At 34.8% G+C, this 23233-nt stretch overlaps 3 protein-coding genes across 7 annotated transcripts in view; all 3 read left to right on the top strand.

Moving 5' to 3' along the window:
- The window catches only part of LOC104793850, a 15401-nt gene extending 11861 nt beyond the window's left edge, over nucleotides 1-3540 (top strand). The window contains exons 11-18 of one of the 5 annotated variants that reach the window (XR_002038553.1): nucleotides 808-941; nucleotides 1115-1564; nucleotides 1787-1915; nucleotides 2046-2263; nucleotides 2356-2445; nucleotides 2533-2614; nucleotides 2826-2893; nucleotides 3158-3540. Coding sequence is in view for 1 of the 5 variants with exons in the window: in XM_019246609.1 (XP_019102154.1) it covers nucleotides 808-941; nucleotides 1115-1412 (432 nt within the window). In the remaining 4 variants the exon portion in view is untranslated. Of the gene's footprint in view, nucleotides 1-807; nucleotides 942-1114; nucleotides 1701-1767; nucleotides 1916-2045; nucleotides 2264-2355; nucleotides 2457-2532; nucleotides 2615-2825; nucleotides 3024-3157 lie in introns of those variants that run through there. The other 4 variants (XR_002038552.1, XR_002038554.1, XR_002038551.1 and 1 more) reach the window with 4 other exon arrangements.
- Nucleotides 3813-12118, top strand: LOC104790079 (SART-1 family protein DOT2-like). The gene is made up of 20 exons (XM_010515778.2): nucleotides 3813-4021; nucleotides 4165-4245; nucleotides 4437-4928; nucleotides 5025-5125; nucleotides 5327-6058; nucleotides 6155-6200; nucleotides 6882-6974; nucleotides 7069-7124; nucleotides 7350-7452; nucleotides 7618-7829; nucleotides 7912-7975; nucleotides 8396-9505; nucleotides 9590-9664; nucleotides 9793-9867; nucleotides 9957-10271; nucleotides 11033-11167; nucleotides 11268-11474; nucleotides 11577-11618; nucleotides 11718-11780; nucleotides 11867-12118. The coding sequence occupies exons 2-20, from the start codon at nucleotides 4165-4167 to the stop codon at nucleotides 11951-11953; spliced, it is 4089 nt and encodes a 1362-aa protein (XP_010514080.1). The 5' UTR covers nucleotides 3813-4021; the 3' UTR covers nucleotides 11954-12118.
- LOC104793851 (agamous-like MADS-box protein AGL80) lies at nucleotides 14234-14915 on the top strand. Its single transcript, XM_010520276.2, has one exon. It carries the CDS (start codon nucleotides 14271-14273, stop codon nucleotides 14913-14915), a length of 645 nt encoding a protein of 214 aa, XP_010518578.1. The 5' UTR covers nucleotides 14234-14270.

Genomic DNA, 23233 nt, shown 5'->3' on the forward strand with positions numbered 1-23233 from the left:
TCATGGATGCCTGATGAGATTGCTATAGATTTAGGCTACCATCAAAGCATTATCATTACTGGTTTCATATTTGCCTTGTTCCAAAGGTATATATCTTTTCCAAGTATATTATTGTTTATATAGATCATGGATGAACTGGGTATACGTGTATGTCATACTGCAGTTGTACACCACTATTGTTCATGAGGAGTACCGTAGCGTAATGCTAACTGTATAAACTATATACTGATTGTTTTTGTTTTCTTGTCGAATTCTCCAGATCCCTGAGATCAATTCCAGGGTTATGGCTTCTATCGTTGGCGCTCGCTGGAGCTCGTACAAGAAGCCAAGGAAATCTGATTGTTCCGATCGGGTTGCGAGCAGGAACNACCCCCCGTTCTTAATATGCTATGTTTTCAATACATGTTTGCTAGTAAATTCCTCGTTTTAAAAAATTTACATTCTCTTCTGATAACAATCATGTGAAAGATTCCATACTCTTGTGANTTCTACAACCCAAGTTCTCCGGCTTGGATTGCAGGGAGCCGCCCTTTACAGCCTTTTAGCGGAGTGGTTGGTCTTGTGGTCTCTTTAGCGTTGGCACTCATTCTTTATCCGAGACATTCTCCAGAAACTAAGTTGCAGAAATATAATTAAGAAGAAGGAAAACAATATGAAACGACATGCTGTGCTCATGCCCTCTCGGTGATTTGCAGAGTGAAAACTGATTTATTGTACGCAGAAGGATAAAAAAAGAGTAGGTGAAAGTAAAAACAATGACAGAAGAAGAGCTTCGGATCCGCATACTTGTAAGTAGGAAGCATAAGNTTTACAGCTGCGACATTTGTTGTGCTTGTGGAAGAGTTGCTCTTCAGGTCATGGATGCCTGATGAGATTGCTATAGATTTAGGCTACCATCAAAGCATTATCATTACTGGTTTCATATTTGCCTTGTTCCAAAGGTATATATCTTTTCCAAGTATATTATTGTTTATATAGATCATGGATGAACTGGGTATACGTGTATGTCATACTGCAGTTGTACACCGCTATTGTTCATGAGGAGTACCGTAGCGTAATGCTAACTGTATAAACTATATACTGATTGTTTTTGTTTTCTTGTCGAATTCTCCAGATCCCTGAGATCAATTCCAGGGTTATGGCTTCTATCGTTGGCGCTCGCTGGAGCTCGTACAAGAAGCCAAGGAAATCTGATTGTTCCGATCGGGTTGCGAGCAGGAACCATAGCAACAAGCTTTTTACTACAGTCAGGTGGATTCCTCTTCTACAACCCAAGTTCTCCGGCTTGGATTGCAGGGAGCCGCCCTTTACAGCCTTTTAGCGGAGTGGTTGGTCTTGTGGTCTCTTTAGCGTTGGCACTCATTCTTTATCCGAGACATTCTCCAGAAACTAAGTTGCAGAAATATAATTAAGAAGAAGGAAAACAATATGAAACGACATGCTGTGCTCATGCCCTCTCGGTGATTTGCAGAGTGAAAACTGATTTATTGTACGCAGAAGGATAAAAAAAGAGTAGGTGAAAGTAAAAACAATGACAGAAGAAGAGCTTCGGATCCGCATACTTGTAAGTAGGAAGCATAAGACCCTTTTTGTACATCTTCTGTACCTAATAGAGTATATGCTTTTGTTTAAGTACAAAGTATCATAACAGTGTATACATAATATATAGAAGTTGTATGTGATCTTTTGGGTATGTCAAAGCTGCTGTGTCGGTCTTGTTATGGAGGCAGAGATGAAAACTAATGTTGCTTCATATCATACAAAAAGAAGTTTATTTTCATTTCAGAATCATGATGGCGTCTTTACCTAAGGTAAAAGGGTTGGTAAAGACGCAATTATACACGACCTGACGCTGCGTAATGAGATGGGGTATAGTTTTCTACAATCGGAGTCAGGAAGTTGGAAGTGCACGCAGGTATATACTAAATTTGTTGACCCCTTGTGCCTTACAGAACTTCAAATTGTAACTTTATTTTAGGTGTTTAGAGCAACTTAAGATGTCTGATTTACAGTTTGTTTTGGTATATACTTTTATCATTTTTCAGATTGTAGATCTGCTACGGGTCGCTGTAAACCGAGTGAACTAAATCAAAAGAAGTTGTTGGAGTTTTCTCGCAAGCCTGGAGTGAGGAGGAGACTGAGGTTTAGTTGCAGGGTTATGCAGTTGAGAAAAGATGTAAATAAAGTAGAATAGAGAAATCACAAGACTTGCACATGGGGGTTACTGAAAGTGTTGTTAAAGATATATACGAGCATATAAGAAGTGAGTGACCAACTTGAAGGTCCCTATTTCTGTGCTCTTGTTAAGAGGTGATATGTTCTTCTAAACCCATGAATCCTGTAAAATCTATGCAGACTCAAGAAAGGAGCTTTGTCTATAAAGAGACTCTGGCTGACCTTTTAAATCGTGATACTGGTCCCCTTGGACTGGTAGATGATTCAGAGGTATTTAAAAGGTCTGAAGCACTAAGCTAATTGCTGAAATAGACATACACAATCTCAGCAACTTTGAGAATGTTGTCTATTTTGCAGAAAGGATTCATTGTGGAAAATATGGTGGAGGACGTGGTAGAAAGCAGGCAACATTTACAGCATTTAACTGGCAACTGTGAAGGTAATACTTGCTATCACTTGTTAAGATACTCTATATATATATAAAGATACTTTTTATGCATTTGATGGTGATAGTAGTCTAGGTGCATACGTTTGGCAAAGCCTCAAAATGTGTTGATGAAATTGAAATATGACTCATTGTCTCTTTCATGAGATATATTGGTAATCATTTTTTCCTTTCATCTATGTGATTTTTCCATTTGCTATTATAGCTCAAAGGCAAGTAGGTGAAACTGCTTTGAACGACAAAACTTCAAGATCACATCATATTATTTGGCTGGTATGTATATGCTCCTGTGATATGCTTGCTGTATGATTGAATAAATAATCCGTTTCCTTAATTTTTTATACATGGAAAAGACAATTTTGCATAGTTATTAGACAGTAAAAGTTAACCTCTTTTTTTATAATTTCTCATGTTCTCTACTTTTGAAATGAGTTTAGAAAGCAGAATAGTTTAAACACCATGATTTTCTTTGGGGATGTCTAAATTATCTTTTAGCTTGATGAACGTAGAAACTGGTAGTAACATTTTTTAGTGCAGTCAAGTTTTGATTCAAGTGCCAGCATAGATTGCAATTAGATGTACGACCCACTCTGAACAGACAAAAAAGACGCGTACGACCCACTCTGAACAGACAAAAAAGACACTCTCTTCTGCCATGACTGCGAAGGAAGTCGCTAACTGCGCCAAAGTAACTTGACTTTGACAGATACTGAATCTTGCAGAAGTTAGTAGATTGACTCAAACATGAGTACCTTCGGCTGCACATGAGAAAATGGTTGAGAGAGAATCATACAGAAAAGAGTAGAAAGGTGGATCTTGGCATTATATTTTTGGACAAACCATAAGCGTAGAATAAAAGGCATTCAAAATTTATATTGTAGTATGTTTACATAAATTAATATTAGAGAATATTTTCAGTATGAGATTAATTTTCCAGTCCTCCAAATTAAATGTTTTGAAAATCATTGTAAAATGTGAATTAAAAACATAGAAGAATTTTCAAAGAAAAATTTAAATAATAAATAATATTCAAACCCCTTATTAAGTTAAATTTGTTATGCTTAATTGGAAACAAATATGTATATAAAAGAACGGGCCTATAATGAATTTAAAAAAGGCTAAAGATTATAGCATAAAATCTAAGCCCATTAAAAAAGATAATGCATGCGTGTTCTTTAACCAAAAGAAAGAAACCCTTGTTAAGTTCGTCTTCGCACCAAACTAATCCTCTCAATCCAGACAGAGTCTCAAGTTCGTCTTCCTCAATCTGCGTGATCTTCTAGGGTTTTCTTTTTTTCTTTTTTTCTTCTTCTTTAAATCTCTCAATTGCTTAGGATCTTCCTTCTCCGTCAATCACGTTACACGCAAAAGAAGAACCTTTTTTTTTCAATCTTCTTGTAGGTAAGCCCTCGTCACTTGAGCGAATCATGTATTTGGATTCTCGTATATTTTTCCATCGGGTTTTTTGTTATTATTCTTTTTTTTTTGTATTTTTTATCTATCTAACGCAATGGGTTTACTAACTTTATAACAAATTGAATCAGATGCATAGAGATATGTATTCTTCAAGAGGGAGTGGCTACGGACAGCAGCAATACGGCTCGCAGTCTGGTTATGGTCAGAATGTAAGATCATCAGTTCCATGAAATCAAAATCCCACCTTTCTGATTATTTACTTTCACGAAATTTCATAATTTGATTTGAGAATTGTTAATTTTCTTGGATTGAAGAAATACATTAAACTCCATTGTTGTGCATTATGCTTTTAAGTGGGTAGAATTTTTTGGCTAATTGCTATGTTATTATTGTTTTGTAGCTTGGATCTGGTTATCCTGGAAGTTCAGTCAGTGGTGGTGCAGAAGGAGGTTCTCAGATTTCATTGAGTAGTTCTCGCCATCCTTCAATTACAGGTGGTGGTGCTCAAGAGACTGACATTGGTGGATACAGATCGCATTTGTCAACATCTGCTAGTCATTATGGAACGCAGTATGGTTCTGCCTATGGATCATCTTCTCTTAGCAGCTCTCAGCCTTTAAGCACCAATGGCTTAGGTTCATCAGTCTTGGACAGCCGCTCCGGATATGTTCCTACTTTGCCAGATTCGCCTAAATTTGCATCTGGAAGCTACCTGTCTCCTTCGAGTCATGTTTATGGTCAAAAGTCGGATGATTTGTATTCTGATAAGCTGTCTGGTTACATTCCGGTTGACAGAAGGCAGTATGGTGAACGGTCAAGCGCTTATATCGGTAGGGAGTTGCAAAATGAACCAACTAGTCGATATGCTGAGTCATCTAGTTTTGGTCGTCAGGTGCGCCCACCCTCACATTTATTTGAAAATCTCTTGAATTTGGTTAAATTCTGTTCCGTGGTGTTACAATTGGCATTAATTTTATGATTTTGGCAGACTGACTTGTATGATCGCATTGATCAAGCATCTCTCCTCCGAGGAGAACAATTATTAAAAATTCAGTCGCTCCATACCTCTTCTGTTGATGGAGGTGTCAGGTATTTTTCAATGATTAGCGGTAACCTGATTTCTTTCTAGCATATGTTTTTTTGTTCAAATTTTTGCATTTTTGGTTACGTCTGTTATTTGTTCTCTCAAGACCTTTGTTATTGTAAAACAACTGTACTTTGTCAAAACTTGCAATAACGTTTGAAGGAAAGTTATATCTTACTGCACTGAGTAGCATACATTTCTGGCAGACAAGCCGATTATCTTACAGAACGAAGTTCTACTGTACGGCATTCTGATCAAGAAGCTATGCATTATGGAGGAAGGTTGGAGTCTGATCCTCACGGTTTATCAGTACGCGGCACATCTTCTTATGCCAGCCAACATACCCCATCGTTATTAGGAGCTGTTCCTCGGCGAAATTTAGATGACTATATTTATCCGGAGAATTCTTCAAATCCTGGTTATGGCGTTAGCTTGCCTCCAGGGAGGGATTATGGCACTGGGAAAGGTATCCACAGTGCAGCATCTCTTGACCTGGACTACCCTGGTGGCATACTGGCTCGCGGTGGTGGTGGTGGTCCTCGTGTTGATGATCTCCGGAAAGATGACCGGGCGAGTTATCTCAGGGAGTTTGAACTAAGGGAAGAAGAGCGTCGTCGCGAGAATCTACGCTCCAGAGATAAGGACCGAGAAAGAGAGAGGGAACGCGAACGTGATAGAGAACGAGAGCGGCAGAGGGAACGAGACAGGCAAAGAGCTAAGGACCGGGAAAGGGAACGCATATCGGAGCGACGAGAGAAGGAAGGAGAAAGAGAACGTGAGCGAAAACATGCTCTCGAAATAAGACGAGATCGAACTCCAACAGCGAGAGCTACGTCCAAGGACACTAAGGAGCGGACTCCAGTTCCTAAATCTATTTCTAGGGATGCACGTAGTTCCTCTTTGCGACGGGATGCACAACATCGTGAAGCATCAATTAGGTTTAATTTTTAATCTCTGTCACGCTCTTCATCTGGAATACAGGGCATTTTCTGTTGCTGCACCAGACACTAACCTTATTTCTGTTATACCTGAAGGCGATCTTCACCGATTAAGCCAATAAGGAGAGATTATGTCTGCAAGGTAATAAGTGTTCCAAGAGATTCCTCACCTAATGATGTTTTTTACCTGCTCCTCAGTATCATCTCATCTTCCTATCAGCTCCTGCATTCTACATGTTTTCTTATTGATTGACCTCGGCATCTCTTGGTCCCTTCTGGATTACTATATCAGCCTTGCCATCTCAATATAATCATGGACAACAAAAAAAAGCATGATAAATTCTACTTCCCGACCATTGCCTCTTTTTCATGTAAACTCTGTCAAGTTCAGCTTTCTCATTCCTTTTCTCTCCATCAGATGTCTTCCTGTACTTGGGTGTTATCTGGCCAAGCTTCTGACTGTTATACTTCCTCTTCCTTTTATGGCCTTCTCTGGTTGTGGGTGTTATCTGGCCAAGCTTCTGACTTCTTGCCACATCTGGGGATTATTTTACCTGCTTTTGAAATTAGTGTGACATATATCAGACTGCTCTATCTATGTTTCCTGAGTTTGGTAGTTTTTTGGAGGGAAATTGCAACCTGTTATATGGCTTCTGGTTTTTGTGGTCTCCAGTAATTTGCCTGATTTCTAGTTTTGTCTTATGGACTTCGTATTGAATTAAATGTAGAAAACCGCAGAGTTATCTGCCCTCTTTATGTGTGATGCAGTGCTTAAGCATAGTGTGCATTATTTTTATTTGATAATTATGCGACTTGTATGCAGGTTTTATCCTCGCGATTGGTTGACATGGAGAGAGATTACTTGACATTAGATAAAAGATATCCCAGGCTTTTTGTGCCTTCTGAGTTTTCCAAGGTTTCTGTATTTCTATCTAATCCTTTCCCCCATTTATTATCTAATACGGAGTGGAGTTCTGAATGATTGTTAACCTCAAATTTATATATTTCAGGTTGTTGTGAACTGGCCGAAACAGAAGCTTACACTTTCTATGCATACTGCTGTGAGGTGAATTATTCTGCTTCCTATTTACAGTTTTTGTCTGTCTTAGGATTGTAATCCTTCTTACGCGGTTTCAATAGATCTGATCTGGAGTTTTTGTTTCCCTTGACTGTACCTTATACTAGAGTTGCACACATTTTTCAAATTTTGTGGATTCACTTTTATTACACTATCTATAAATTCTAGTTAACTGTGTTTGCAAACCTAACCATTGGTTGTTGAGGACGGCAGTTTTGAGCATGATTACATTGAAGATGGTGGAGCTGATGTGAAAAGTACGTGGACGAAGCCTTTAGCTTTGAAATCTGGAGGAAAAACTGTTTGGAATGCCAAGGTTGGCTTTTTTCTTTCTCATTGATAAAGATTGTCTCTTTAATTATGTCATTGCTCGTTACTATCTTCTTATATAGTCATGTTTGCATGATATATCATTGCTGCTATTGTTTCTGAGTATATTGAAAGAATTGCTCATGTGTTATGGGTTTTCTTTACTGTTCAGATGGTTTTGATGAGCGGGCTGAGCAGGACTGCTCTGGAAGATCTTTCTTCAGAGAAATTATTTGAGGACCGTATACCTCACGTGTGCAACATATTAAAATTTGCTGTTCTTAAAAAGGATCATTCATTCATGGCGTTTGGTGGTTCCTGGGATCCCACAGATGGTATGGACCCATCAGTTGACCAGTCTTCCTTAATTCAGACAATGCTGAGGTTTGTCTCTTCACTTATTCATTTATCATCTTTGCTGCCTTTTGTTCTTAGTCTGAGACTAAAAAACCTTTTGAGTTTGCAGACACACAAAGGATAAGCTTAATCTTGATCTGAGCAACTGCCGTCACTGGAATCCATTTCTCGAGGTATGTTTTCCTTCTCTTGGACCAAGAGTCTTGGTTTAAGACTTTGAGATATTGGACGTATGGGGACATGACACTCGAGTATTGTAGCTAAGATAGTGTGTATATATATCCTACAATCTTTTATTTCCTACCTGACGTTGAAGATGATATAAAGCTTAGTAGTGGACTGCCTGATATATGGATTCTTTCTGACAGTATAAAATATGTGGATCATCAACCATTATTGCTATTGGTTTATCTAGAGATTTTCTCCATGAATGTTTTTCAAATATTTTTTTTTCGTGTCCTGTTTTGCTGCAATTTCATTTTGTTATTTATGGTAGCACTAAGATACGTACAAGCGAACAAAGCGATACTGCTTACTAGTTTGTTTGGAAATCTAAGTAGATTTGCGTTGACTTTTTTTTGTGGCATTTACAGATACATTATGAAAGGGTTGGTTCAGATGGGGGTTTTAGCTACAAAGAGATCACCGTACTATATGTCCCCGATTTATCAGAATGCCTTCCTTCCTCTGATGCATGGAGAACCCAATGGTTGGCACTTAGGAAAGCTCTTACTGAGAGAGATCGGCTACTCTCTCAGGAGGTTAAGAAAAATGTCATTGCAGGAAAGGGCAGCAGTGATACTGTTGAAGTTACCAAGGATGCAGAGAAAAAGTCCCCAGGAGACGCTTCTGGCACTCAGACGACTGGAACTAAAAAGACCGTGAAAAAGATCATTAAAAGAGTTGTTAAAAGGCCTGTCAACGATGGAAAAGGAACTGTTAAAAAAGGTGAGAAGTCGGATGAGAAGGTAGTTCCTGAAAAGGTCGCCATATCGGAGACCACAGTCCCTAAAGAAGAATCCATTGGTACATCGTCTAACAAAAATATAGTGAAAAAGGTAGTAGCGAGACCCACACAAAGTCAAGAGAAGGGCTCAGAAATTGTGACGGGAGCTGGAACTGGAGATACTTCAGATCCCAGTGCTAAGGCTAGTGAGCAGACTCCTTCGAAGGCAATTGTAAAGAAAAAAATCATCAAAAGGGTGGCTAAAAGGAAGGTCGCTGAAATAGACAATAGTATGGACGGTGATTTTAAGAAAGAAGGAGATAGTGATGAGAAGAAGGTAGTGGAGGCAGGCAAGAAAACCCCTGATTCAGGTAGTATGGAGATGAAACCGACGGCTGAATCTTTAGAAGCAGTGAAAGAAAAGAATGCCTCCACTAGTGTGAAAATAAAACAGAATACAGGATCTCCAGATACTGAGAAAAAGGAGGGTTCCTCTAGTGCAAATAAGAAAGACACTAAGACAGGTGAAGACAAGAAGGCTGAAAGGAAAAACAACTCAGAGACTCAGTTTGAGGGGAAAAAAATTGATAGGAATAATGCTGATGAGAAAAAGGTTAAAGAAAAAATTACTGAGAAAGAGATTAAAGAGAAAGGTGGAAAAGAGGAGTCCAGGATACAAATGAAGGACAGGAAAAAGTCAGAGGAACCTCCTCGGCCAGGATTTATTTTACAGACGAAACGTAACAAAGACTCCAAAGTAGGTGGACAGTAAATAAGCGGTTTCATTACATTTGGTAATGGCTACATTATGGTCGTAACTTCTTCCATTTTTGTTTTGCAGTTGCGTTCACTGTCGGTCTCTTTGGATTCGCTCTTGGATTACACTGACAAGGACATTGATGAGTCATCATTTGAGGTTTGTTTTTTTTTTCATTATGTTTTGCTTAGCATGTTTTCATTTTTCTACTGGAACTCTGTATATCACATTTTGTTGTTGCTCTGAACTACTTAGTTTTAATCAAACTATCTTCTATGTTCTTGCAGCTTTCATTGTTTGCGGAATCGCTGTTTGAGATGCTGCAGTATCAAATGGGTTCCCGTATCTTTGAATTTCTTAAGGTTTGTTTATAATTGATCTTTGACGTTATTGTTTTTGACTCGCATGAACTGTTTTCTTATACTGTCTTTTTTTCGTTTTTCCCTTCAAGAAACTACGTGTAAAATTTGTGAGACAAAGAAATCAACGGAAGAGGCAGCTGGAGGAGTTGTCTGTCAAGCAAAATGAAGTAAAATCCCAAAATAAGCGTCAAAAGACAGTTGAACAGAAAGATAAGGATACCTCTGTTATACCCGAATCCGCTCCTGGGAAAGATGATAAAGAAAATTCAGGCAAGGAAGACGGTAGCCGGGAAATTTCAGATAAGGAAGCTGTAGCCAACACTGAAGAAACTGTGGGCAGTAAAGAAGTTACTGGGGATGAAACATCTAATAAGGAAGTGGATAACCAGGATGATGATGACGACCCAGAGGAAGATCCTGAGGAGGATCCTGAAGAAGACCCTGAAGAAGACCCAGAAGAAGATCCAGAAGAATGCGAGGAAATGGACGTTGCAATTTCTGAGCAAGAAGACCCTGCTGAAGAGGTATGAACATATTTGACTTGCATTTTTTCAAATTGAGTCCAACAAGTTGTTTTCTTTATAAATCTTCTCACTTTGTTTCATGTCTCTTGTTTCGCCGCAGAAGAAAGAAGGAAACCTTGAGAATACTAGTGGTACTGTTGCCAATCCCATAACTGAAGTGGCAACTGATAAAAAAGAAGAAATAGGTCGGATCGATGAAAAAACTGAAATCAAGACGAAGTCTGGAACTGATAAGCATGGGAGGCAAGAGGGAGGAACGTCTGATGCACCAAAAAGAGAGGAAACTGTTGATANCATGAACTGTTTTCTTATACTGTCTTTTTTTCGTTTTTCCCTTCAAGAAACTACGTGTAAAATTTGTGAGACAAAGAAATCAACGGAAGAGGCAGCTGGAGGAGTTGTCTGTCAAGCAAAATGAAGTAAAATCCCAAAATAAGCGTCAAAAGACAGTTGAACAGAAAGATAAGGATACCTCTGTTATACCCGAATCCGCTCCTGGGAAAGATGATAAAGAAAATTCAGGCAAGGAAGACGGTAGCCGGGAAATTTCAGATAAGGAAGCTGTAGCCAACACTGAAGAAACTGTGGGCAGTAAAGAAGTTACTGGGGATGAAACATCTAATAAGGAAGTGGATAACCAGGATGATGATGACGACCCAGAGGAAGATCCTGAGGAGGATCCTGAAGAAGACCCTGAAGAAGACCCAGAAGAAGATCCAGAAGAATGCGAGGAAATGGACGTTGCAATTTCTGAGCAAGAAGACCCTGCTGAAGAGGTATGAACATATTTGACTTGCATTTTTTCAAATTGAGTCCAACAAGTTGTTTTCTTTATAAATCTTCTCACTTTGTTTCATGTCTCTTGTTTCGCCGCAGAAGAAAGAAGGAAACCTTGAGAATACTAGTGGTACTGTTGCCAATCCCATAACTGAAGTGGCAACTGATAAAAAAGAAGAAATAGGTCGGATCGATGAAAAAACTGAAATCAAGACGAAGTCTGGAACTGATAAGCATGGGAGGCAAGAGGGAGGAACGTCTGATGCACCAAAAAGAGAGGAAACTGTTGATAGAGAGCTGTTACAGGTTAAATACTCCCTACAAAACTTGAGAAATCAGAGATTGTGTTTTATTTATTTATTGCGGTTTTGGTTCTAAAAGCTTTGTTTATTTGTTTTTCTGGCTCAGGCTTTCAGATTCTTTGACCGTAACCAGGCAGGCTATGTTAGGGTAAGAAAGAAGATTGTTTTTTGTCGTGTACATAATAAAATGATATCAGAATCTCTCAGGATGAGTTTGTAAATACTGTTTGTGTTTGTTTTCTTTCAGGTTGAAGACATGAGGATGACCATTCACAGCTTGGGGAAGTTTCTATCTCACCGTGAAGTCAAGGTAAAACTTGTAGATTTCTCAAATACGGTTGTCATCACTTTGTTTAGAACCATCGTAATATTAAACAATGTATGATGATGTTGCAGGAACTTGTGCAAAGTGCTTTGTTAGAGAGCAGCACTGGAAGAGATGATCGAATTTTATACAATAAACTTGTTAGGTTGTCTCTATAGAACAACCAACATACACTAATAATATTCTCGTCTCGTCTCCTTTTGGAATTTCCTGAAATGCTTTTCATTATTTGGTCTGTTTTAATCCACCAACAAATTCCGATTGTTTTCACTAATAATTATAATATTGCGAGTTCGTTACAAAAAAATTATATGTTTAAGATTGTGTATACATTGTTAAACTCTTATTATATTATTCAAAAGTAACTGAGGTCAAAAAAAAAAAACAAAACAAAAGTAACTAATTTCTTTATTTTAATCCTTTATCGCACAAGTCACCTAGACAAATTAGATTGTGCCACATAAATTTTTATTTCATATTTTAATTAAAAAATAAATAAAAATAAAAATGAAATTGTGTAAAAAAGAAAACGATAAATAGAAAAACAAAAACAGTTATCATGTAGATTTGGTTTCATAATTTTATAAAAAACAAATTTATACTATAAAAGATGGTAACTCTTTCCATATGAATCACACGTTAGCAGTAGCCAGAGTGCTACCTGTCAACACAAATTAAAGAGGAATTTGAAACATTTTCCATGTTTTTTATTCTTTTTCATATCACAAACAAATTCAATATTTATATAAGAAATGTAGAGAGGCTTAGAATATGTTGATGTTTTCTTTAAGTAAGTAGAAGCATCACCAAAAGATAAAAAGGCATCGAGAGTAAAACCAAATATTCGCTTCTTTCTCTTAGGATAAACCATAAAGATATGAACATTTGGTTTAGGCATTAGAATTTTCTCAACAATTTGAATAGTTGCAGCAGTGACTGGGAATTTGGTTAATATTGTAGAGAAATTCATGAAAGTGTGTCCTTAGAGAAATAAAATTTTATATATGAAAAAGATCGGAGTTTTTTTTACTATCGAATAAAAGATAGTTAAATCAATGATATAATGTTGGTTGAGAAAAATACAGAGAGAAAAGAAGATGGAAATTAAATGAAATTCTTATTGAAAATTAAATTCTTGAGTTATATTCAAGAAATTGAATAACTAGCAGGAAGGGAAGTTGTTTATCTTAAGTATAACCATTAAAAAATTAATCAACCTGTATGAAAAACTTTTTGATAAAAGAGAATTTGAGAGTCCCATGGTATTTAGTTGGGAAGCTTAAATACAAATATATCTAAACACCTAAGTTTTAGACAAGAATTGTAGGATTTTTAAATGTTTTTATCTACCAATCAAATGTGCAAATGATATGATTATTTTACTTCCTAAAAAATATGCTACTAGTGTTCGTCTACAAAAATCATTTTACAATAAGATTTAGCTTTAATCAAAATTTAGTATTCTTTGCCTCCTCACAAAAAAAACATTGTTTTGTTTGTTAATATATTATTTTTAATCTTTCAAATGTGAAAATATAAGAAGCACAAAGAAAGTATTACAATAAATATATGTATATATATATATAAACAAACCCGCATGTAGTGCAGGCACTCATCTAATATTGTAAATACGAAGTAGAAACTAGATAATCATTGCGGCCTGGGGTAAATTTTTTCGAAATTTTTGTATAATATCTTAAGTTGATTGAGTGTATTTTAGATATTTATCTTATTAGTATAATTAATATATGTGTTATGTATTTATTATGCTGATTTCATTTAATTTGGATATATGTAAAGTTTAATATATAGATTTGTTAACTTATTAAATTTTAACCCGTGGTACACATGTGATCATAATATATATATGCCTATATATAAAATAAAGTCGTTTGTGTTAACAAATCATATCTAAAAATAAAGTGATTGATCATAACACCAAAAGTTATCATTTTCATGTATTTAATATGCTGATGCACTGTAGTAATGTATGAAATATGTTTTTTTTTTAAAGTTACTCATGATATCCAAATGTGTGTAAATATTAGCTGTTATTCAAAATAAAATAATAATTGACTATAATTTATATAGAAAACAATTTCACCAAATTTAATTACCATGTATCTTCATAAATAAAAATGATAACTTTTGGTGTTTTCATTTACTCATTAATAGCCAGAATTTTACCAGTGAATACAACATTAGTGATGGTTTGTAATGATAATTAATCTTGTAGTCTGAGCAACAAATCTCACCAATAAATGTTTGTTACTGTATCCAACCAAGTGGCATACCTACAGATTTTTTACTTAAAATATGTAATTAATAAATTTTATAAAATTAAATGTGTTATCTTTTAATTAAATTTTGTCAGCTCATAATTTGTTCTATATAAACGAACTTCTGATAAATCAACACACACCATACAAAATCACTAAAACATAATTCATATACACACATATTTTTTCTTCAATTATGGTCAATATCATGACTAGAAAGAAGCTAAACCTATCTTACATTGAAAATGATTCAATGAGAAAAGCAACGTTCAATAAGAGAAAAAAAGGTTTCGTGAAAAAGATCCACGAGCTTTCCGTACTTTGCGGAATCGAAGCATGTGCTGTGATTTACAGTCTATCCAACTCAGTTTCGGAGGTCTGGCCATCAAACTTGGGAGTAAAGAACGCCGTGGGGAAGTTCGAGATGCTGACAGATATGGAGCAAGAGAAAAAAATGGTGAACCATGAAGGCTTTCTCAAACAAAACATATCAAAAGCTATGGGGAATAACAAGAGAAAGATGAAGAACAATGCGGAGAGGATGATGAAAGAGGCCATGTTCGAACTTCTTGGTGGGAAGGGTGATAGATTTAAGCTGCCTAACATACATCGTGAAGATTTGTGTAAGTACATTGATCAGTATCTTAATGAACTTTATCACCACAAAAACAAAATCCTAAGGCAATCCCATGTTGAATATGGTGAATCATCTGAAGCTGCTACAAATGTCATGGCACCAACATCTTCAGTTGAAGTGAATTTTCAATTCTTTCCAACTCTCAATGTTTCCAACTCTCTTTATTATTATCCTGTTCAAATTAAATCACAATTTAGCTACTAACAACTACGTGGCTATACAGCCATCTCACTTTTACCGTGATGGATATATAATTAAGTGGAGTAGCCACGAATGTTTGACAAAAATATTTTTTGGCAGTAAGTTAGTCACAAGTTAACAACGTTAGTTGTCGTGGCTACATTGTCATCTTGGAATAGCCACAAACTTGCCACTAATATATTTAGTGGTTAGTTTAGTCACAATTTAGCCACGAATCTTGTTGTGTCTAGATAACTACGAATGTTTTTGTGGTTAATTGGTGACAAAAGTGGTTACATGTTGTATTCGTGATTATTTTGTGGCTAGATAGTCACGAATGTGCTTCAAATAGATTTAGTGACTAATTCGTGACAACTAAATATTTAGTCACGATTTGTTGTGACAAAAGCGTGGTTATACGTTTTTTTTACTAGTGTCTATGCAAAACCGCTGCAAATTTATCAAAGAAAATAAAATTTCTCACAGATCTATAACAAATTGTAAAGGATATGCGATTGAATTGCGAGAGCCATAAAAAAATGAAATGTTATAACAGATCTTAAAATTAACCATCATTTAAATGGGATATAAAATATTCCAGTGCTTGAGGTAAGAAATATACATGTTCCCCAACAAGAATCAAGATGACGTGAATCAGGCAAATAAATTCTAGTCCTAGCAAGTGAAATATGAACAAATATCATCAGGAATTTTTAAAAAGTATAGTTGCCCTAAAGGTGGAAAATTCACATACTTACCAACTCGAGAATAACAATTGTTCCAAGGACTTTATATGGGTTCTGTTAACTCTAAAAAAATACTATTACTATTATATATTTTTGATAGTGAATTATCAAAAGCTATATGTGCTCTAGCTATAGGGTCACACATACAATAGCATTTTTGTATGTGAAACGTTCCGATCCGTTTTTTTTAAAGAATAAATAATAAATATAATAATAATAAATACTCTAAATTAGTGATCTCATATCCACTAGCCACCTAACCACAACTACATCACCGCGGATAACCATAAAATATAGCATCAAACCAATTAATAACCAAAACCAATATTCAATAATAATTCATAACGATTAACCAAACATCATGAATAAAAGAACCAACAACCTAAGCAACGTTCTAATGACTCAACTCTAGCAACCTAGCAAGCCAGACAACAACCAAATGAATCACTAGAACATCCTCATCTTCATTGCTTTGATTCCACGATCACACTTTGCTTTTACCTGCACCATAAACACAAATTGAGATGCTTGAGTATTTTATAAACACTCAGTAAGGCAATCCTCCCATCTAATGGGCTATACACACAAGCAATAGAGACATCTCTAACCATCAACCAACAATCAATAATCAAACAACAACAAACCAGGACTTTGCATTGACCGACACCAAACCATCCATCGACCGACACCAACTGGGGTTGCATCGACCGACACAAGGTTCACTTGCATCGACCGAAACTCACACTGCATCGACCGACGCATGCTCGACATTACATGAAATCCCTAATTGCATCGACCGACACCTCCACATGGCAACGACCGATGTTCCTAGGTCAATCTGAGCGGTCATCGCATTGCATCGACCAACGCACAAAGTGCATCGACCGACACACATACCGAGCACTGTCTTTCCCCGAAGCTTCTCACCGGATCTTTGTTCCTACAACCAACAAACTCGATCCCAAGCCACAAGAAGGCCTCACAAAGCCTCAATTAACGTTCTAACAAGCTACACAACACATAAACAAGCAGATCAGAGAAATCTCAAGCTTAGATAGGCCATGGTCATGCACTTACATTTGCCAAGAAGATTCTGAACATCAAACAAGCAAAACAACGCTCCTAGGAAGCTCCTACAACAATCCCAACTACAAATCTCTACAAGAACAGCCTCAAAACTCCCAAAAATCTCAAGAACAGTAAGAACTATTTTCTCCTCTTTCTTTTCTCTCAAAAGCGGCTAACTCACTAATGACGACAAAACTCCCTTTTAAAACACGATTTAAAGGTTTCCTAACCCAAAATGCAGCGTTTTACTTAAACTCGTCCGCAAAAAACCAACCTTGCATTGACTGATGCATCCCTTAAACCGGGATTCCGGTTTGTGGATGTTACAGTATGCTATCGTAAGTTGTTATATTATAGCATTAATTGAATGCTTTCATATCTCTATATGTACTTATTTAAGCAATGTTGTTAAAGTTTAATTTATTAATAACTAACAAAAGAAAAGCTTATATTTGTTTATAAAATAATAAAATAACATTTTCGAAATTATTTAACAGATTCTCTTTATTTTTTCAGAAATCTTAGGAAACAATAACAAACTATTTAAAAAAATTATAAACTTAATTTTATTTATAAAACTAAAATTAAATATTTGCATATCTAAATCGTTTAAGATATATTTTAAAACTAAGATACAATATTGCTTATATTTTTAAAATATCTTTATATACTTTTTTAAGCAATGCTGTTAGAACTTTAACCAGTTTTGATGTGGCATATTATGAAAAATGCTATTGCATTTTAATTAATCTAATAACTAACAAAGTAAAAGTTTATATTTGTTTACAAAATAATAAAACAATGTTTTCACAATTATTGAATGAAATTTAACAGATTCTATTTATTGTTGTAGAAATCTTAGTAAACAATAACAAACTATTTAATTGGCTACAACTTATTTTTTATACACGATATTCACTATATAAACAATACTAAGTGTATAATGTTGACAATATACATATACATAATCTAATTGTAATTTTCACATATAAATTTAATATATACTAACATGTTATACCAATAAATACAATGATGTTAATATTAACACTAAACACTATCATAAATTTGGTATACTAAATTCTCTAAACATGATCACATCGATTTGTAATACTAGATCATGGGTCAATACATGTTTTATTGGGGGTTTTTTTTTTTAAAACTTTACCAACCTTATAATTAACGAAAATTTGATATTGCACCCAAACCAAAATAGTAGTACCGACTATGAGTCAAAATTGGAGTGTGAAATTAAGTAATTTAAATATATAATTTTAGAAAATGTATAGAATAAATAATGTTTCTACTAGTATTTTGTAATAAACAAATCTAAATTTACGTAAATATTTTCCCACGCTGTACCGTAAATATTTTCCCACGTTGTACAGTGTGGGTCACAATCTAGTACTTTATTATAACACATGTTTAATGCTGTATATAGTGTCATAACACTATTATTTTGCTATATGAATACTTAATTTGATTTATATGATTTTTTATATTTGAGTTTTGTTTTACAGTATTTATTTAATTGGATTTACATATGCAATCCTTATATTTGAAAAATCATAAAAATACATAAAATTAATACTACATTAACAAAATACATCTTACTTACATAACATCATATTCTTAACAACTCTATGTACAATGGATGACAAAGAAAACAACAAGAAGTAACTCTTACACAAGTAAAAAAAATGGGTTTGGGTGAAATGAACCAGCAAAAAAGGCTTCTTCCATTTCGTTTCCCAAGTGAGGCTTCTTGCACTGCTTGTATCCTTCTCAAATCAGGAATTGACCCTTGCAACCCACAATACTTTAAGCTTCCAAGTTGAAAAGATGAAGGTACAGAGAACAATTAAGCTCACTGTTGAAACTGGTAAAAAGAAACAAACCCATTTGAAACCTGTTGCAAAAATGCTTGCAAAAGTCTTAGAATTGTACTAATCTAGAAAACATTCCATATATTAGCCTTTGAAATCTCATAACCAACATAAAGTTGTTATCCAGCTGATTGTATAAGATGAGTTACAAGTGAAGAGTACATTATCAACTTAGTAATTGTGAAAGAAATCTCAGGTGGAAATGTTACATATAAGATACTAATTTTGTTTCTTATACTTTATAAAAACTATATTTTATATACATATAAATATTAGTACACTCAACAAACAAATACATTTACTCATAATATATGCAACTCGTAGGTATACTCAGCTTAACCTTAGACTAAACAACTATCCTAACACATATGAATCTGTAGAAGACACCAACTTGTTCTCGCCTTAGCCACATCCTCGGCTTAGCACTTGCGACAATAAATTTTGCTTTAACAACAACCTCGGTCTGCAATGGTTTAGATCAGTCGAATATTATTTCTCAATAATATACCAAATCAATATCCATGATTTAATCCATTGAACCAACCCGAACCAATGTCTCCAAATAAATTAACAAGATTTAGCTCAATAATTAAATCAAACCAAATTCTAATTTTATTATATAAAGTTTGATGTCAAAGTTACTCATTAACGAGATCGTGACACGTGTCAATAGTATCGATAAGATGTCGACATGTGTCCAGATTACTGCTTAACATGACCGCGACATGTGTCAAATTAACGATCTTAGATTTTGACACAAGTTAATCACTAGAAAAAAAAAAGTTAAAAAAATACTTACCAAACAAAAAAAAAACTAATCCAAAAACAAAATAAAAATATTTACCTATCACCGTCAGGAAATAGAGCATGTCTTATTATATAAAGATGTATATTAAGTGGTATCCTATATCAAATCAAAACCTTAAGTACGCTAGAAAATCATGAACAACAAAAAAACAAATACAAACCATGAGAGATCAGAAAACCTTTCTAACAAAAGAAAACGGGATATCATGAGTGATAATCAGATTACTATGATCGAAAAGACACTTGCAGATGAACTTCATATAAGGCTGGATTTAACTAAGCTTCATATATGGGTTAAATCAATGTGTAAGACTATATACAATGGTTGAAAGATTAAACACCCACCTTTTCTTTTTAACACTTCACATCATCTTCTCTTCCACCTCATTATTCAACACTCATTTCAGTTTTAACCTTTACACCCACCTTTTTTTAATTATAATTAGAAAATACATAAATTGTTGTTAATAATTTTATTTATGTTTTAATTTATGTTTGTAACTAATTTTTTAAAATACAAAAATGAAAACAATAATTATTAAAACACACAAAGTTACAAACACTTCAAATGCAATATGATAAAAGTACACGAGACAACTAATAAAACACACAACTTAATTAGAACAAAAAACTCAAATGACAAACAATAAAACTCTTAAATCACACACATAAACATAAACATCTCTTTAATCACGAAATATTCTGAATTTCGCCCATACTTGTTTTACTAAATCGTCCATTTGGGGCTTTTCCGGTGAGGTGGAGTTGAATCTTCTGTATTTGGTGTGGCTTCAGTACCACCACTCATATCACCAAGAGCCATTTGCGTAGAAATCCGGAAATTCATTTACTCCAACATTTGAAACATTACCTATTGGAGTAGAAGAACTAGAAGGTGTTTGAGATGGATATGACATCATTGATCCAAAATATCGAGGATAGTTTGGAACAGCTGATGACATGAAAAAATTTGGTAAAACCCCATAATTTGGTACATTTTGGGGTTAATTTGCAGTTTTGTTTTGAAACTGATAATTGTTGGGATTTAGATAGTTGAACGGATGATTAGAAAAAATTTGAGTTTTAAAAGGATTATTGTTGGGATACATTTAACACATAAACAAAAAAAATATTTTTAAAAATATAAAGAGTTGATAGGAAGATATAGGGGAAAGTTATAGTGAGAAATGAAGTTTTTTTTATGTCCAAATGAAACAAAAGTAGTCTCTATATGTGGACTTTAAAAAATTATGAATTTTGATATAAATTTCTTTTTAATTTTTTTTGATTACAACCAAATAATTGAGTATAAATAATTGAGAGGAGATAAAAAGACACAAAAATCTAGATAACCAAGTTAAAAACAACAGATTAAAAAAAAAATGTGTCGCACAAAAAAAAAATTATCTCACTACTCTCTCCAATCACAACGTGACACTTATCATTGAAGATCCCATTTCTTTTGCATTCAACTGAAATTAATCTACATAGATTTTTCATTTTATTCAACACCCCCACTAGAGGCATTAAACTGTTCAACAGATTGTAGATAGTCTAAGTACAATATTTATATACTGCTACACATATATCTTCGACTACTTCCACCTATCTAACTATTTTCACATCTATGAATAATTAACATCGTATTATTTTAAAATTTTTCTTGATTTTCGTTGTCTAACATAATTTACCAAAATACAGGGTTCCCAAATTACAACTTCGCAACTTAGACGATGGTAAAGACTTATATTATATTTGTTTATTCTTTCTTTTTCATATTTTAATTTAATTATGTTATAGTATTTTTAGATTTTAGTTATATTATTTAGTTAAATTTGATTTTCTTACTTAGAAATTCGTGATATTTTAAGATAAAAATTTCTATATTATTTTGAGTTTCTTTTTTATTTTTTTCAGTTAAAGATATGTAAGATTATTTATTTCTTCCTTTTAAAATAAATATTTTAAATTTCTTAGGTTGTATTATTTTTATAAGTTTTATTTTATTTTCTATTTTATATCTATAAATTATCTTAACTCCTATATCATCTTGGTTATAATTTTTTATTTTTTAAAACTGTCTTTTGATTTCTCAAATTTTATTGGGTTGGTCATAAATTCATTATAATCAATGGCATGTCAATTAGGGCCAAAGCCTGCGGGTTAGCCCAGCCCAGGCCTAAAAAAAACCGGGCTCGAGCTTAAATATATTTGTCCAGAAAAAATCGGGCTTTTCGTGCTCAACCTGTTTGGCTACAAGGTTTTCCGGGCTTAGCCCGACCGGGTTGGGACAAGCCCGAAAAGCCCTCTAACAAATATATTTGTACTTTTTTGTTAACAATTTTATTTGATTGCAATTTGTTTTTTTTTTTTGTTTTTGGACAAACATGAAATTCTCATTCAAACTAACCCCCAAGAGGATGTGAGTTCTTACAGCATGAAACAAGATAAACAGAGAGAGCTAAAGATAAGGGTTCCATGAGCTTAACAAAGGGATTTTCAAACTGAAAAAGTTTTACAAAATTTGAGAAGCCTCTTGGAACATGAGTGGATTCGTATTTGAAGACAGACTTCACGAGATCCTCCACCAGTGGGTGGTCATAAGCGGCTCTAGCGGACAACGCATTTGAGCTTGTAGGAAGATGTTCCATGGGGGGAACATTTATGAGAGTTTTCACAACCATGGGGGGGGGGGTTCAAGAATTTGGGATCAAAGATCTTTAGGCTTTTAAGAACTAACCTCGTGATCATAGACGAAGCTATATCCTGGAGTCGCGGGGGATGGGATTCCTAACGTAACAATGCAAGTGGGTCATCCCTCACATGGCAATAGAGGTAAATGCAATCCACACAAAGCTTGTAAACGGTTTGGTCCTGTAGAATATCAACAGACCCAAGCTTTCGATCTAAAGGCAGTAGGTGATAGAGGAGATGAGACGGTTGCAGCATAGGATTCAAGGAGGCTGTCAGATCAGATGAAGCTATAACCGGGGATCGCCGGGATTGGGAGACAAAGCGTAACAAAGCAGGTGGGTCATCCCTCACATGGAAATGGAGGTAAATGAGTTCCACACAAAACTTGTAATCGGTTTGGTCCTGGAGAAAAATAACAGACCCAAGCTTTCGATCTAAAGGCGGTAGGTGATACAGGGGGTCAGAATATATAAGAATAGGGTTCAAGCAAACTTTCGGGGTAGATTCATAGATATGGTTATACAAAACAAGCATTCGGACAGAGCTAAGAAAAGGATCTCGACAAGCAAAACTATCAAGCAACTCTAAAGACACCAATGCTCTGCTACCGACGATTCCTCGTCTTGACCAAGGAAAGAGAATCGGTACTAAAGAAGTGGAACTTGACTTAAAGCTTTCAAAGACATAACTAGATATAGAAGATCTAACGCTAGTCATACAGTGTCGAGGGTGGTTCAGCGAATTAACCCGTTCATAAGGCAATGACCAAGCAAAATTCAGCAGCCGGGATTTAAGATACTTAATCTAATGTTTCCCAGGAAAAACATTCGAATGGAGGTTGAGTGCACAAACCTAGGCTTTAATAGATGAGAACATGGATCATTGGTTTTGGTATTGGGCCGAAGGATGGTTATTGGGCCTGACAGAGAGTGTAGGTCCACTAGCAGGAACCCTATTCTAGTTTAAAACTCTAATCCTAGTTATATTTACTTAATAATCTTGCTTAATACTTTAATTTTTTTATCTATGATATTTTATATAAATTATATATTATTGTATTTGGTTAAACTATAAAATTTTCTTTAGTTTTAAAATTTTTCTTTAAAAATAAGTTGGTTGTAGTGAATATAGATGAGTTATTAAA

This window comes from Camelina sativa, chromosome 6, assembly GCF_000633955.1.
Source record: "Camelina sativa cultivar DH55 chromosome 6, Cs, whole genome shotgun sequence".
NCBI lineage: Eukaryota > Viridiplantae > Streptophyta > Magnoliopsida > Brassicales > Brassicaceae > Camelina > Camelina sativa.